This window comes from Eschscholzia californica, unplaced genomic scaffold (assembly GCF_041429995.1).
Source record: "Eschscholzia californica isolate CP2 unplaced genomic scaffold, dmEscCali1.0.p SCAF_5, whole genome shotgun sequence".
NCBI classification, from domain to species: Eukaryota; Viridiplantae; Streptophyta; class Magnoliopsida; order Ranunculales; family Papaveraceae; genus Eschscholzia; species Eschscholzia californica.
The window spans coordinates 14,088,649-14,106,113 of NW_028238472.1; the positions used below are offsets into that span (position 1 = coordinate 14,088,649).

A 17,465-nucleotide genomic window follows, 5' to 3' on the forward strand; every position below is an offset into this window, starting at 1 on the left:
GAATTGATCAACAAAAAGAAGTATTTTAAATCACAAGGATAGCAAGTGTGTCAAACATTTAAGATTTAAGATTTAAGATAATATATTTAAGATCTGAGAGATAATCTCACAATAACTAGAGAAGATGTAAGAAGATGATATCTTTGAGTTGATCTTTGGGATTCTAATCTTTCAAAGAAAATATGTGGTAAAATGATATTTTTTGTTACTTGTGGGAAGTCTAGAGCTTCTAAGAAAATATTATAAGATCTTTTGGACATTTTACTCCTAAGAATTAAGATAAAAATATCTTTGTTACTTTAAATGAACTAAACTATCAAAAGAAATTTGCATATACCATGACATAGATATGAATGAAAAAGGAAGAGCATAATGATATTATTAAGGTTTATTTTTCAAATGGCCCATTAGTTTATGACCAGCTTCTTGCGTAGCCCCTTACTTTATCGAAAATATCTAGATGACCTATTTTTTCTTACGGTTAAGTTTCCGTTAACTCTCTCTCCTCCATCTCATCACCTCTCTCTGTCACGTCATCCCTTTTGCCACCTCATCATCTTCTCCGATAAAGTCGTCGACCGAGCAAAATTTTCGGCGGCCAGCTGGCTACCTTCATAAGTAAAAAAATATATTTTTTTAATCTCTCTCATTTTCTCTCTCTTCTTCCTTTTCTCTTTCTTCTCAATCTCTCTCCCTCTCTATTTGGCGGCAAAGAGTTCCCCCTTCGCCGTCCAGATAGAGAGAGGGAAATTTTTTTTTTTTTAAATAAGAAGATCGCCAGCCGGCCACAAAAAATTTTGGTCCGTTGGCGACCTTATCAGAGAAGATGATGAGTTGGAAAGAGGGATGATGTGGCAAAGAGAGGTGATGAGATGGAAGAGAGAGAGTTAGCGGACATTTAACATTAACGAAAAAAAGAGGGTCATCTGGATATCTTCGATAAAATAGGGAGCCATTTGGAAAATAACTCTATTGTTCAAGTAGGACCATTAGATTTTTAAAAGTTTCTATGGTAATGAACTCCGTTTAAATATGTTTAAATTTTTTGTGGCGATACATTATTTTATTGACTAGATCGTAATCCTAAATATCACATTTTTCTGAAAACCAATTTTAAACTTGATATAAAGTAGGTGTGAGATTAAAAATTCTTTTTTGATGATCATAATCTTTTAATATTATCGTACTCTTAACTTTGACGCATGGCTACATGCAAAAACAAAATCTCAAATAACTAGTACTATTTTTTTTGAAGATGTTATGTACTTAAGATCGTGACTTAATGACTCACCCGAGTGAAAGAACAGTGTAGATCGAAGTTAAATTTTAATAATTTTTTGTCTTTTAGTGAAGGTGGTCATCAAGTCATAAATTAAGTCACTTTTTTTTGTCACTGTAGCATTCCCCATTTTTCCCCCTCAAAACGACTAGCTCCTCTAAAATGACTCATTTATTTTCACGAGCTTCAACGGAAGGGTCTTTAAATCACATTTTATAAAAAATCAAATGGTATATACTATATACTTTGCTTTCCGTATTTGTTTTTTAGTGTTTTAGACATAGATTAAGGTAGTCGTAACACGGGGTTGATGCATCATCAAGATATGATAAGCACGAAACCGCCGAAGTTAAAATCACTAATCGAATTTTTGTGTAGTCAATATTCTCAGCTAATTCATGTTCAACAATAAATAAAGCTAATCCATTTACCCTTTCTTGAGACCTGGTAGAACGCAAGTAAGACTTGATTAACTTCAACTTTGAAAAACTTCTCTCTGCAGAAGACACAGTAATCAGAATGGTCAAAAGAATAGACACCCTTCCATCAATTTCAAATACTCTAACACTTCAATTGGTCTTTTAGCATTGTCTGGCAAAACCCTCTTTAAAACTTTATGTTCAGAATACAAATCATCCCCATCAATGTCGGCGTGTTATTCATCCATATGAAAGCTTTCTAAATTGGTGCAACAAACCTTTAAACTCTCATTGTCTAACTTCTTTAAATAAAATAAAAATCCAAAAACGTTTGCATATACTTGAAACTGTTTAAACCTAATTTTAATAGATGAAATAGCTTGATCAACAATATGAAAAAAGTAGTTGATTCGAAGTGTAAATGTGAGATAAACCTTTGTTGAGATTCTAGATAATGAAATAGAAACGTGAGATTGATGATTGAAGAGAAATTAGGAAAAAAAATTAGATTTTAAAAATATGTATTTAATTGAAGATTTAATGTGTCTTTTAGGCTTCCATGAGTAGCTAATTAAGTTTAAATGTTATGACTTTTTCTTTTCAACCTAATTTGAGTAGATTTGTAAGTTTTGTTATTCGGTATCTACATTTTTACTTTTAGAGTGATTTCTAAATGAAAAAATTATCTAAAAAATAATATAAGTTGTTGGAGTCGAATCCCTGACCTAAGGTGCGCATTTAAACTACTCTAACAACTCTACTACCCAAATAGATTTGATACATAAGTGCAGACAATAATACATATAATATTATCTATATATAATGTTATAAATTAGAGGCCCCTTAAATTTGAGGGCCCTAGGCGACCGCCTGGGTCACCTAGGCTCAGAGCCGGCCCTGCCACCATTCCGGACCATAACCAACTTTTGGACCAAGGCTCATGCCTTAATAGCAATATAAGTCCAATATTCACACAAAATCCACAAAAATGTCAAAATTTTACAAATTTTTTGATTCATCAAACAAATCATTTTTTATGACACAGTATAACAAATCATTTTCCCATGACACTGTTATGTTACTGCATTAAATAAAATGTAGGTAACTTTAGACTTTTGCTATTTAGATGCAAGTTAGTTTGTATTACGTAAAAACAACCATGTCCTTACGCATACCTACACTTTTACTAAACAATTAAAACATTAGTGATACATTTGTGTATTTGCACAAGAAAAAATAAAGACTTTAAAAGAAAAAAATTGTTACTTACATTTATTAAGTTTGGACCTTAAACTTATCTAAACAATTAAAATATTAGTGATACATTTGTCTCTTTGCTCGACCAAAGTTTGGACTTTAAAAGAAAAAATAAAGAACCTAAAACAAGAACTTTTTAGCTATTTTTTGTCAAGTCTATGTCCATCATATTTTTATTTTAGGCCTATAGCCCACAAACCCTTGTCTTCATCTCTCTGCCTCTCCATATTCTCCCCACTTTCTCTCTAAATTCGCCAAAATAGAGTCCTTTTGTCAGCAGAAGGCCAATTCCCCCTTCACTAGGAAGGGCCACAAGAAAGGGACACTTCGCTTGTCATGGTCATGGGGGTTTCATGGAAGTTTTTATGAACAGAGAATATTTTGGCAACAGTCTAAATTAATTACACAAGACAGAGTGAATGCCCCACATGCACCTCTTTTTATTCTCTTGGCTCATTCTGATATATATATATATTAGAGATTAAGATAAAAATCAAGACTAAAATATAAACTCATTTATTCAAAAACTCACTGACTTCCTCATTATCCAACTCAATATTTAAATGTACTACATATGATGGATCAGACACCCAAATTTAGGTTTATATATTTTAAAAACATTTGGTAAGTACAAGTTAAAAAATTGGGTTTGTTTAAGTTTCATGACCTAAATGGGTGAGGGAATCATCATCTCACTAAACATAGTTCTTAACCAATCAAAATGAGTTATTATGAGATGACTCATTTCATTCCTTGTCAATTTTTAAATGTTTTTGGATAGCTACTAACTTTGAATCAGACATTACATCACCAAAAGCAATATAAAAATGTTTTTGGATGAAAGAGACTTTATCTGCATCTACTATAGAATGTAAATAAACCCTAGTTTTCTATGTTGAATATAAACAAAAATTTCAATAACACAAACAGAAAATTGGAGGGTAGGCAGGTAATTTGAAATTTAAGATGGAGTATTATATGGAAAACACAAGTTTGTTCAATAAGATTAACCATGTCAAACAAAACCTACACACAATAAAGTTGGATCATTTCCAAAACTGGGTTCAATTCCCATGATCAATTTTGTTCCTTTAACCCTTTTTAGGGTTCAAAAAATTATACCAGAATGTGAATTGTATAGAACTAGAAAGGGATAGAGAAAGGTTAAAGATAGCTCACATAATCTCATGGCTTTAGAGCAAGAGCTAGGCCAAATTTGGGTACTGAATAAAAGGACTTGGAGTCATACTCTGCAGAAACCGTAATGAAAGATTTTGGCCTCCATTCTCGCTGGCATAGCATTGATGTTTTTCCATTATCACAAAATCGCGTTTTTATGACAGTGAAAGGATCAACGATGTGAGAGCTTCCAATTGTGAAACTGTTTTCGTAGGTGGAAAATCTCCGAGTCAATTCAGCAGCTACTGTAGTACCATTAATGGGATTCACCGCATGAATATACGAGAACTTCAAAGTTTCTCCTCTGTCCGCTCTGCATTTACAAAATAAACGTAATTAGACGATTCATTTTCATTTCATAAGTGGACGAGAGAGATAGAGACTGCATACAGGATAAGAGCAGCAGAAAACTCAGGTGTATTTAGCCCAATCCCAGCATTGTACTTGATAAAGGAAGCAGATTTACTGTCGAAGGCAACTTCACCACCAAGACTGAGACTTTTGCTGCCAATGGTTGCTGCTAGCTCTAGGAGTGGGGTTGGAGTCAACCCAATGCTAGAATTGATAGCTGAATGAGGATGAAGATACTGCAAATCTAACTGGGGAACCAATAAAAGGGAACAGCATCAGAAATTTGTTTCACCATACAATAACATACTATCTGTATTTATAGATATAACTGAAGAGTTTGTTTGAATTCTAAAACATGATAACTCTGCAAAGTATCTTACCTCATTTATCAAGATCATGAAGTACCGGAAAAATTTATTTGTAAGTCGTGAAATTACTAACCTTGGCAGATCTCTGATCAGGTAACTTGAAGGTAAGTGCCGCTTTGGTATTTGGAAGAACTTCATTCATAATAACTGTAGTAGAGACCTGTACCGGAAAACACAAGTAGGTTTCAAAACCTCAGAAGCTTCTGTGACTCAAGAAAAATACGAGGATGAGGCACCCATGAGGTATATGTATTATTCTTTCATATAATCAATTTAAACACGAAAAACATAGTATAGAATGATAAGGGAGCAACCTATGCTCAAACAGTAACTTGGGATACTTATGAAATCACTAAGAACAACACATTAAATTTGAGATCTTGGTTCAGAATCATACATTTGAACCAGTATCAACTTTGACATTGACTGTAGTACTTCCACTGTTGTATTGGGTGCTTATATCTCCACGAAAAAATTGATCTTTCTTCAAACCAGTAGCAGTAAGGCCCTGCAATATAAAAAATGTTCTACAGTGACAAAAAGGTTCGATATAGATGTTGAAATAATGGTCGTTACATATTTAATGCTTTTGTGGATGAAGAAATCAGTAGTAACTTGAAGGGGAAGTCCCACATAAAGGATTCAGCTACCTTCTCAAGTGACACGTTCTAAATTTGTGCAGTCAGAAAGTGCTCAAGTGAACAAAAGCTCTAGCATACCAGAAGGCTGGCTGAGCCAACACAATCATATAATACGTTTGCTGCAACCTTTTCTGAATGTGGTTTTGGGGGTTGTTTTGTAGATTAATCCCACATCATTCGGAGGTTGGAAAGAGAAGCTCCACAATAAGTGGTTGGACCTCGTTTTGCACATAAGTGGTCAGAATCTTTGTGGGGTAACTTTTTGAAGTATTGGAAGAACAGTCGGCTGAGGGAAACTTAACCCTAAACACCTTAGGGGACCATAACGACCAATTAAACAGAGGGAGAAATATACAGGCCAGCTGATGCATGTAGTGCACAACAGCTTTCTACTGACGAAACTAAAAAGGAAGACCATAAATTACCATTCCACCATTGCTGGCCACTGTCACAGTAAGCTTCTGATCGAAGTTGTAATCTCTGGTCAAAAGATCTGCATAGAGCAACAAAGTTTTGAATGACAAGTTGATCAACAGATGAGTATTCGTGACAACTTGTCATAGCATAAACAAGACCAAAACATAATTATTGTTCTGATATAAAGCAGCGAGATATTACCTCATTGTCAAGACCTTTACAAAGTAACAAAGTACTGTGTGTTCACTCGGATGCAGTTAACTTTCGAATTTTTTTAACAAGAAATTAACTAATATAGGTTTATTATGAACTCACGTCAGCAAGATAGGACTCACTGAAGGAACAATCCTTGGGAACAAACTTGTGAGCCTAATCTACTTTAAATTTATTATAAACATTGGTGGTTACCACTCATACGAAAATAGAAATATATATGTGAATATAGGAAAATATTACGTATATATCTTTTATAAGTTATTCTACTTGTGGAGCCAAAAACACGCACAACACATATTGGAGCACCTCATGGGTTTTGCATGTGGCAACTTGAGGTTTTGCCGTACCATAATGCAAACGAAAATTCTTTCATCTTTTTAGAGAGGAAAACTCAAGCGGTCAACTAATAGAGAATGATTTTGCATAGCTATAATGAAAACTTACTACGTTAAATTGAGATCTTAAGAGTTACAGAAATAGAAGGAAGTTCTAAACGTGACAATTTTGGATTTGATAGGTTGAAGTAGTACGTTCCCGGCAAGGGGTTTATTTTAGAAGGTTTTACCGGCTGTGGCTGTTACGTCAGAGTTATCTATATTTTTCCAAAAACGAAAATTTGAAGTTTTTTGAATGATAAAATCATTAATTAGATCTTTGCCTTCTACAAATGCGTCTTTTCCAGATGATGTTAACCTTGCATTGAGGTGCACGTCAAAAAGGAAAACTAAGAATTATAAGTTTGCACAATAACAACATCGATCATACCAAATAAATCCATCTATCTGAAGTCCAACCCACATGTTGAATCAAGTAAGACATAAAATATAACATTCATGAGGTTTACTAACTTCACAAAACTAGATATTAAAAACAATATTATTACCTTTTGCTCTCTTGCCAATTTCCGCAAATGGTGCTGGACCGTTGCCCATGTCTACTCCAAATTGTGGTGCACTGAACTATCCTTTAATAACCTTTAATAGCATAGAGATTACAACTTTTATGTATAGAATTATAAGCACAAAAAAGTAGGTACTAGGTAGTACACAACGTTATTATTATGCAAGTATAGAAAATGTGAGTCATGTATTTCAGCACAAATAATTTTGCAGCTTAAATCCACAAAGCTGTTAGAAATATGTATGCAGCAAAATTCCGAGATGAATGCATCCTATTCACGTGTTCATTAGCTGTGCCCCAAAAACATGGTGGTATTGAGAAAGAATAAGCTAAACTGTGTCACCTCCTTTGCACCAACAAAAAAGTTTAAGTGACACACCCACACACTATCTTTTTATATCTCCACAGCTCCACTATCAGTAGAAGTGGTTTTTGTGGTTGTTAACGTAGTCCAGAGCTTAAAAGAAGCATAAAATCCACCACTAGCATTAATAATTCGACAATTCCAGCAACCTAATACCCAAAAGAATACTTTATATGAATTTAGTCCATCCCCCATCAAAGATCAAAACCCATAGTAAATTTGCGACGACTCTCTCCAGCCATTAAATTTTTTTATAGAACGGTTGGTAGCTTAAAAGACACCATGACTTAAAAGCCATTACTAACTAGCACTCACCCAAAGCCATTACCGACTAGCACTCACCCAAAGAATTCAAAACCCATAACAGTCCAACTAATATGCCAGAAACCAAAGAAGGGTAGTGGATTAGGACATTTGTCTACTTTCGAGAGTCCACAAATGTCAGTATGGGGACACTCAAGGGGTAGAAAGATGTCTTGCGTAGATAGAGACATTTTCAAGAGTCTATAAACATCAAAGACATCGGATTTGGACATGACATTTTCAAGAGTCTATAAATCACTTTGTAGCAATTTTAATTTTCATAGAATTGAAATGTCAATGAACATTCTGATCAAGACATTCCAAGTTCCATAAATTGTCCACAAATATCCATGGACAATTAGGAAGCGCCTCTAATTGTCAATAAATGTCTATTAGAGACTTTAATAAATCCAAGGTTTTTTCTCTAATACCTAAACTCACTACTCTCCTTTCTCCTTTCAATCAATAAGAGAACCACACCGAAACTAAAGAAGATAAAAAAAAAAAGATGCAACTTAAATCGTCACAAAATCTAACAAAATACAAAAGAACAGATAAAAACCCTAATCGCAAAAACTAGGGTTTTGACATAAAAAATAAACCTTTATCATTTCTAATCACTTTTTCTCTTCCTTAAATCGAAGAGTTTGAACATAGAAAACAGTACTAAACATTAGAAACAGCGATGGGAATTAAGAAGAAGAAGAAGAAGATTGAAGATGAGAGAGAAAGAGCTTACAGAGAGAGAAAGAGAGAAAATGAATCGGAGGCGGTAGTCTATCGCCGAAGTGTTTGATTTGAGGGAATGGCGGCGGTGTACTGGTGGTGCTGTTGCTAAGTTGGATGGAAGGCAACGAGACACCAGAAAACTACAGAAGAAGAATTTGCAATTTCTAGAGAGAGAAACAAAATATAGGAGATCAGCAAAGGGGCCGGCCTTTCACAATTTTAGGTAAATAATTACACAAGTGCCACTGTATTTTCATTATACCGTTTCTGTCCTTCTTCTTTGTTTAAATACCGTTTCTATCCTCGGTATAATTTATGATCGCCCCCCCCCCCTTACCCTTTTATAAGGCCTTCCCAATTTTGTTAAAAGGCCTCTCCATGAACCATTTTACTTGCTAAATTATCACCTACCCGTAAACTATATAAGTTTTTGGACTCCTAGTCCAAAAATCTACTCCCAAACACATATTTAGCCCACCCTAAGATTAATATAGAATTTTAAGTCAAAATAATAATGATAATGGATATTTAGTCCAAATTAAGCAATCTCTATAGAGAAAAAAAAATCTTTATCATTTCTATTTAATCATAATACCTATTATGACATTTTATATAAGAAAAAACTCACTTTTGAAAACCAATCCCCAAAATTCTCTTTCTTTTTTTTTCACAGATTTTTCGATTGATTTCAAACTTACTTTTTGTTTCGTAATATACACGTAATTTAGTATCAATTACGTATATTTCTACAACAAAAAAAATATAGTGTAGTTAAAATATGTATAGATGTCAAAGTTATAGTGTTTTTCTGTTTATTGAGTCTTGTTTTGTTTCATAAATAACGTGTTATTTATTGTTAAAGTTTCATTCTTTATTCCTTTTTTTTATGTGTCATACATAACACATAATGTATCAACAATGTTTCTTCCAAAAGAGAAAATGACTAAAATCTTATTTTCTGGGAAGGTTGGACCTTAATCCTCTTTTGAATTTTATTTTGGGCCTAAACCCCGTGGACCCTAAATGATATTGTCTAAAAGTCCTTCTCAAAATTTAAATTATAGTCCTTCTTAGAATTAAAATAACCTATTTCAAGAAAAAAATAACAGTGTCTTTAGAAAGTGAGAAAAAAAAAGAAAACAAAAGATATTTCAAGAGTTAAAAAAAGAAATTAAAATCTTTACTAATAAAATAATAACTAATTTAAGAAAAGGAAACAAAAGAAAATAATACCAAAAAAAATACAATATCAAGAATATAACAATATTAAATATAGAAAATCGGGTGCCACGTTTGGAGAGAATGCCTAAAACAATACTATGAGGCGACTCTAGAAGCACTGGGTTAGAATTTCGTCACATTAATACAACTGTCCGTGCCTTGGAGCACGAGATATACCCTAGTATAAAAAAAAGCTCAGAGATCCTAAAACAATACCATGTGCTTTATCCAAAGCGTCAGACCTAAAATGAGATCAAAGACATGTATCAGAATGTGATACCAAAATTAAGTTGAGACTCTTCAAGAGACGAGTGTACTCTTTCAGGAATAAGAACATGAACAACATGACTACGTGGATATGGTTGGACCTGGCCAACTGTGAGGTCTTAAGGTCAAATAATTCTACTTCCCTCTTTGGACCAAATATTTAATAAGAAAGAAAAAATAAACACCTAGAGAAATTAAATGTTGGAACATGTCTATGACAGCACGACATGCCACTTTTCCAAGGGCTTCCACCCTCATAGTTGTGTGTGAGAACATTTCAATACTGCATACAGCAGGTATCTATGCAATATATGCTTTAGAAAGAAAATATTTTGAAAAAGAATTCTAAGGGAACCTTTTAGGATGAACATTTCCAAGTTTAAAAAATTTCTCTAGATGAAGCATAAACAACTCAACAACTTGAGAAAGCAAACCACAAAGAGCGGTTCCAACACCTATACATGATCACACCATTATCGACTAACGATTAACTACTGCTTATGTTTAACTTTTCCTTACGCTAAAGTATTTAGGATCTAAAAGTTCTAAGTTAACACTCGTATGATTTTAATATGCTTCTTACACCCATCAATATCATTGTAGGTCAAATTTGACTTTTCGTCTACGACCATCCCTATTAAACTGAAATTTATTTTGGTTGAGCTTACAATAATTGAAACAGGTAAGCAAGAACTCATCAACGGACGTAAACTTCAACATTGAAATTCATATTTAGCAATTGGGTGTTAGGACGTAAACCTCAACGATGAATGCTTTACATCATATTGAGAGAGAGATACTCAAACCACTTCAAAATTTATTTAATGACACTTTGTTGTTGCATACGTAGCTTTAAGGGCGCATTCAACCTCTTATAGTGATTTATGAGACTTTTTGAAAGCTAAGTATCTGGTATTCTATTTGTGGTTGTGTCTAATGACAACAATAATATCTACCCAACTGCATTTGGCATTGGTGATTCGAAAAGTTTGAGTCGTCTGTTTGGTTTTTATCTTATTTAAGTTGAGCTGTTAGTGATGCTGAAGTAATTTTTCTGATCGACGTAAGAGTATTTTGAAAGGAGTTTGGACTGTGTTTTCTGATGCGATACATAATGCATGACATGAAACATAAATGACAACCTTAATGGTTTGATAGTGATGATGCAAGGGAACTTCCTATCATGCACGTTGTGGAATACCTAAGAGCAATGACGCAAAAGTGGTTTTGTGGTTGTCGACAACAAACTTGTAAAGTAGATATAATTTTTACCGAATGGACAACGAACAAGATAACAAAATGGATGGAAGATTCATCCTGGTTTTTTTCGTTATTCTGACTAGTTTAACTGAAATCGATGGAAACTTTGGTCGAAAGTGAAAAAGTTGATCTAGATAACAAAACTTGCATTTGTCGGGTTTTTGATTTAAAACAACCACCATGTGCACATGTTATCGTTGTTTGTAAACAAAACTAAATGTTTAAATTTATTACAATGAATATTTTCATCTTGAAACAGTGTGTGAAGTCGAATATGTGTACCCCATAACCAAGATTTAAAAAAAAAAATTATGCCTTAAGCCAATTTTCTCTCACAAGCTCGAGGCGCGCCTCAATTTGTAAAATACGAAAAAAAAAAATATGAAAGAAAATGATATCAATTATGTAGAAATATATCATGACAAGTTTTTCTACTTCAATACCATAGTTTAAAGTCTTCATTGTGGTCAAACAACTAAAAAGTAACAGCGAAAAACAAACCACAAAAAATTCTATATGTTTCTTCTCAACAGTCAATGCAATGCATTAGTAAATTCCTAATGAGATCATCAACCAAGGATGTGGTAATCATCTACGTCATCACTACTTACATTGTCATCACATTTAACAACTTGCTCATTTTGTTCAGCTGTCTGAAAATCTTCTCAATTGCATGAGTAGTTTTCCTCTCTTTATTTTGAAATAAAAAATGAGATGAACATATTAGTTTCTTTCTTAACAAAATAATTGCATTGTAATAATAATTAAAATACCACTAATAAGTCTTTAATTACATATATCACTTTTTCTCTTTTACTAGATACTACCCTATAATATTTATTTTCCATCTTTTCGTTATTAGTTGTGACGTTTCTTCATCGGACTATACAATCTCCATTTGAAGAGTGTCGATATCTAACTCATTAAGATTTTGCTCCCAATTAGTATTAGTTGTGTTATCTCCCTCTGCAGCGTCCCAAAAAACCATTTGTTGTCACTAATAATTTCATCAACAACCACAGTACCTTCCGCCTTCTTTTTTTGTCTTGCTCTTTTTTTTTTGTCTGACATTTAGCTACGTGTTGTACATGACTAAAACTAGAGCATTTACCTTTGTTATACCCGATATATTCATTCTCTTTATATGAATCTAAAAAGTACGTACATTAAATTACATGTCAATAGTCAGTCGTGCTGATGGCAAAAAATGGTTTTCCGTTAGATCAGCATGAAATAGGGAGTTGATGCATGACAGCCCCCGTTATGTATGAATCCTTTGTTATGTCGGGGATTGATTAGTTTTGTGTTCCTGCTTTCAACTCTGCTTCCTCCTCTGTTTCTCTTTGTTCCAGCTCCTACCTCCTGTTCCTCGCTCATCGCTCATCGTTCCTCGCTCATCGCTCCTCGCTCTTGCTCCTTGCTCCTTACTCCAGCTCCTTGCTCCTGTTCGTTTATTCCTGAGGGACGAAAAACCTGCAAAGGGTTCGGAAACCGCTCCGACGCTCAAGCGAGTCAGGGTGCTCTTTGCAGTAAAGGAATGAATATTGATTGATCGTGTCCTGTGAAGGACGATGTGGGGGGCCTTTTATAGGCGATGTTAGGCGGACTATGATTAATGGCGGTGGTGAGGCGGTTGCCGTCAAACCGAAGGGAAAGTTTTCTCTCTTGAGTATTTAGGGTTTCTCTCAGAGTCTATCCCGGATCTTTGATAAGTGGAAGTTCCTAAGTTCAAGGATCTTTCGTAAATATCTTGTCGGTGTGATAAACTCTAGAAGAGAAGTTTCCTCCTTTTAGATATGTGGAGTTCAAATTAGCTTAAACACTTCGAGATGTGTGGCCGACTGAGATCTTTCTAGAAGTTTCGGGATTAAGTCGGTAGGTCGCTTGGCGCTGCTCCCTCCCCAGTTCTGGGCGTAAGACACTGGTCAAACCTGTGTGGACCCCCCTCACTCCTTGGAAGACCCTAGGGCTGATCTGTCCATGCCAAAATCGTCCTGCAGAGCTGGTTGCTTCCGGCCGACCTCCTAGTTAGGGGAATATTCGGTGGACCATCGAGAACTCAGCGGTCCTGCTGCCTTAAGCCGGTTTGACCATGTAGACTTCAGGTCTGATCTTGACTCTTCAGACGTTAGTCAACGCCTGGACATTTTATGCATCATCAAGTTGTACATGGACGTCTAGTAATTGGACATCTTGCATTTAACATAAATACTACTCCATCCGTCTCAAAATAAAAGTCTATTATTCATTTTTGTATTGTTTCAAAATGAAAGTCTCATACCATACATAGCCTATGATATCCAATATTTTGACAAATATACCCCTCCTTAATTCTATCAATATCAAGTCCATTTATTAGGATAGATAATGCATGTTACTCTTGTCCAACAAAAAACACTGGATTGATGACAATAAATGCTCACATTCTTATGTAATAAGGACAATACACATGCAAAACGAAAATAAATCGAGCGAGTTTCGAAAATGGACAATGAATATGAGGCGGAGGGAGTATTATAAATTATCTGATTAAAGCTTGACCGATTTCTTTCATACGCAGATGAACAACTAGTCAAACTTAACACTCTAATGACAAATTTTTGTAGTACAGTTGTACAAGTGTCATAAGATGTCCACCAATGTGCTGCAAAAAATAATCATTCACCGTTAAAATAGTAATAAACTATGAAAGTGTTAAATTGTAAGTACGAATAATATATGGAGATTACCAGGTGTTCGTTTTTTCCTAGTTGCATTCCGGGTGAGCATAAAGTTTTTTATTGCCTTCATACTTGTCATGTTGTCCAGATCCTCATGAGCTTCATTTCTCTTCATTCGGAATAAGCTTATCTATACAATTGTAACATTTCCTCATGTAGATATCGATATATTTGGAAGTCCAACTTTTCATCAATAATATCTCATATTTCTTTATACTTCGATAGAACATTGTCTAAATATCAACAATATCTTCTTTGAGCTTATACATTGCTCTAAATGTAAATCTCATAACTGACATATTTTCTGAATTAACCAATCTCAACATGTTAACTAAAAGTTTTGTAGCCTTCAACAAATATATTAAACTTGACTACAAATTAACGTCTCTCAATTATATTGTTCTGACTGATTTTCCTTTCTTCTTTATTCGTCCATGAACAATGTTCAACTTACTAGACTTAAACATCTATTTTAAACACGACTTACTTTGCGACAAACTTTGTAGAGTGAGATTTGTCATAACAAATCGTGTTACAATGACCACGAATGAACTCTCTCTTCAAGGTTTTTCTCATTAAAGCAAGCACTCAACCATGACTATATATGAAGTTACTCACTTGTTTGCTTTTCGATAACCAATCAGTTGGGGTAACATATATATTTTCTCAAATTTTAAGTCAATGCAATGGGTAGCACACGATGTCAAATATAAACTCTTTTTCTTTTCCGTTAATTTCTCTTCTTTTTTGCGAGCAACAAAATTATCAGTTACAACTTACCTGACATGCTATTTTCCTACTTATTCAACATCCCATCTAGAAGCTTGAATATCATGTTAAAGTATTTAATTAAGTCTAACTTGTCGATGATTCTCAAAAAGATTGTTCCTTCTGAGGAAATAACTAAAAAGTTAAGCAATTGACTACCTTTAATGTCTGTTCAACCTCACGTCTTCTTCACCTCTTCAACCATCATGTTTGTAGTATTAACTTCCTCTTCTATTATCTAATTAGTCAAATAATAACTCGACAAAATTTTCAACCCACACCATTACTCACCAAGAAGCATATTAGGGAAATGAGGTTATTTACTACACAAGAAGGTATTCCATTTAAAAAAAAATCGACAAATATCTATGCATATTTTTTGGTGGAATTACACGTGGCTCACTTCAATCTTGTATGTTATTTTTTTGAAGCTTCAAATCTATCTATTGGGCTTCGTGTCTCACGACTTGATACTCCACTTGGACCACTACTAGTAGTACTTTGCTTCGTATTTAGTTCTTGTTCTTCTACTTTACCAAAATAAGAACTTTACTTAGCCATAAAGTTAAAGCTCTTTTGTGTTTGATGTCTTGATTTAACCATTAATCCATGTAAGCTTTCATTACTTCTTTTACTTCGGGGTGGTACCTTGTCACATGGTTCAACATCTCGATGATTACACGAGAGATAGTTCTTCGGTCTCGTCACTCCTCCCGTTATCGTCTTCTTTTACTTAGGATGTTATCTTAGGCTAACACTAGTACTTGATCACATCTTCTCCATCTTTTCGACTATTATGTTGTAGTATAAACCTCCTCTTTAAGCATCCAAGTAGTCAAATCATAACTCTATGAAATTTTTAACCTACATCCATACTCACAACCGATTGAAGCATATTGGCAAAAGAGGGGTTCTTGGCTACATTGAAAGGTATTCCATCTTCAAAAAAGAATCGACCAATATATATGCATACTTTTCCAGTGTTCCTTAGCATTTATTGGTGGAACTCACGTGTCTCATTTTGATTTGGTATGTTAACATTTGAAAATAGAAATATCTATTGAGCCTCGTGTCCCACGACTTGATACTCCACTTGGACCACTACTGGTAGTACTTTGCTTCGTATTTAAATCTTGTTCTTTTACTTTACCAAAATAAGAACCTTAATTAGCCATAAAGGCAAAGTTCTTTTGTGATTGAAGCCTTGATTTAGCCATTTTATCTATGTAAGCTTTGTTATCTTCTTTTACTTCGACTGGTACATTATCACATGGTTTAACATCTCGATCATTACGCGAGAGATGGTTCTTCAGTCTCGTTAACGTTTCCTTTATCGTCTCTTTTACTTTGGGTGGTACCTTATGCTAAGACTAGTAATTTGTCACGTATTTTTCACCTCTTCAACCATCATATTTGTAGTATTAACCTCCTCTTCATAGGTTGACGAAATTTTCAATCCACGTCCATACTCACCAACCGATTGAAGCATATTAGCGAAAGAGGAATTATTTGCTACACTGAAAAGTATTTTGTTTTCAAAAAAGAATCGACCAATATCCATGCATACTTATTTCATGTGTTCCTTGACATTTGTTGGTGGAATTACATGTGGCTCACTTCCATCTTGTATGTCATCATTTTAAACGATGAATCTATCAATTGAGCCTCGTGTCCCACGACTTGCTACTCCACTTGGACCACTACTGGTAGTACCTTGTTACGTATTTAAATCTTTCTCTTCTAATCTACCAAAATAAGAACCTTAATTAGCCATAAAGTCAAAGTTCTTTTGTGTTTGATGTCTTCAATTAGCCCTTGTATCCATGTAAACTTTGATCTCTTCTTTTACTTCGGGTGACACCTTATCATATGGTTTAACATCTCGATGATTACACGAAGATGTTTCTTTAGTCTCGTCACCCTTCCCGTTATCGTCTTACTACAAAACTTGCACTAAAAAAAAGTACGCTTTCCCGGTAAGAGTCGGTCTTTGAGTTTGAATTAAGGAATTTCCAAGTTGAAATTTTTCTATGGTTAATACTCATTCTGACTCTCTTGAATAAATAGCTAGAAAATAAAAAGTGAAGCATCAACTATTTACCATTGCATATGAAATGAGACATCAAATGAGTTATGAAATAATAAAATTACATGTGAATTGTGATGATATGAAGACAAGTGTATAGAACAAAGAATAAAAGACTTAACATTATTTATGATACCACTTAATGTAAAGTGTAACAACAAGGAATACACATTAAACTTTTGTGTCACAAAACATTTCGGTCGGTTATCCAAGAGATAAGTCTGTATGTTCGTTTTTATTTGGAACTAGGTTTCCGCCGCGTCTTACGGACGCGACAGATCCCTCTTGCTAACGCCTTCCAAGAGGAGAAATATAAAATAAAAATACAATTTTAAACGAATAACAACAATCCAAAATTCTTCTCTGTAATTAACAATAATCCAAAATTAATTACAGTCAATTTAATTAAACCAAAATGAACAGAGGAGTGGAAGGGGGAGAAAGATACAACCGTATGTTTATGAGAGAAAATATAGGAGTGAGATTTTGAACTGAATTAGAAGCAACTGAATTGATAAAATTCGGGGGAAGTGTACGTGCAATCTTGAGAGAGAAAAGTAGAGAGAGAAGGTTAGTGGGTGGAGTTATTTTAGGGAGGTTATAACCAAATATTCAAATATATATAATTCATTCTTGACACTAAAACCCTTCTATTTTAAGTCTAATTACACGAAAGAGATTTTATATCATCCGTCGGATGTGTTCCCAACCAAATCTCTA

General features: G+C 34.2%; 1 protein-coding gene across 3 annotated transcripts; it reads right to left on the minus strand.

Moving 5' to 3' along the window:
* Positions 1–3,908: 3,908 nt before the first annotated feature.
* Positions 3,909–8,660, minus strand: VDAC4 (voltage dependent anion channel 4). Of its 3 annotated transcripts, none has more exons than XM_086641443.1 (7): positions 8,434–8,660; positions 7,011–7,101; positions 5,920–5,987; positions 5,251–5,361; positions 4,927–5,013; positions 4,525–4,733; positions 3,909–4,447 (listed from the first exon to the last, which is right to left on the minus strand). In XM_086641443.1, exons 2-7 carry the CDS (start codon positions 7,057–7,059, stop codon positions 4,141–4,143), a joined length of 831 nt encoding a protein of 276 aa, XP_086497569.1. In that variant the 5' UTR covers positions 7,060–7,101; positions 8,434–8,660; the 3' UTR covers positions 3,909–4,140. The 3 variants fall into 3 exon arrangements, with proteins under 3 accessions (XP_086497569.1, XP_086497570.1, XP_086497571.1); XM_086641444.1 differs by having other exon boundaries at positions 7,011–7,091; positions 8,434–8,608; XM_086641445.1 differs by having other exon boundaries at positions 7,011–8,134; positions 8,210–8,608.
* Positions 8,661–17,465: the final 8,805 nt, after the last annotated feature.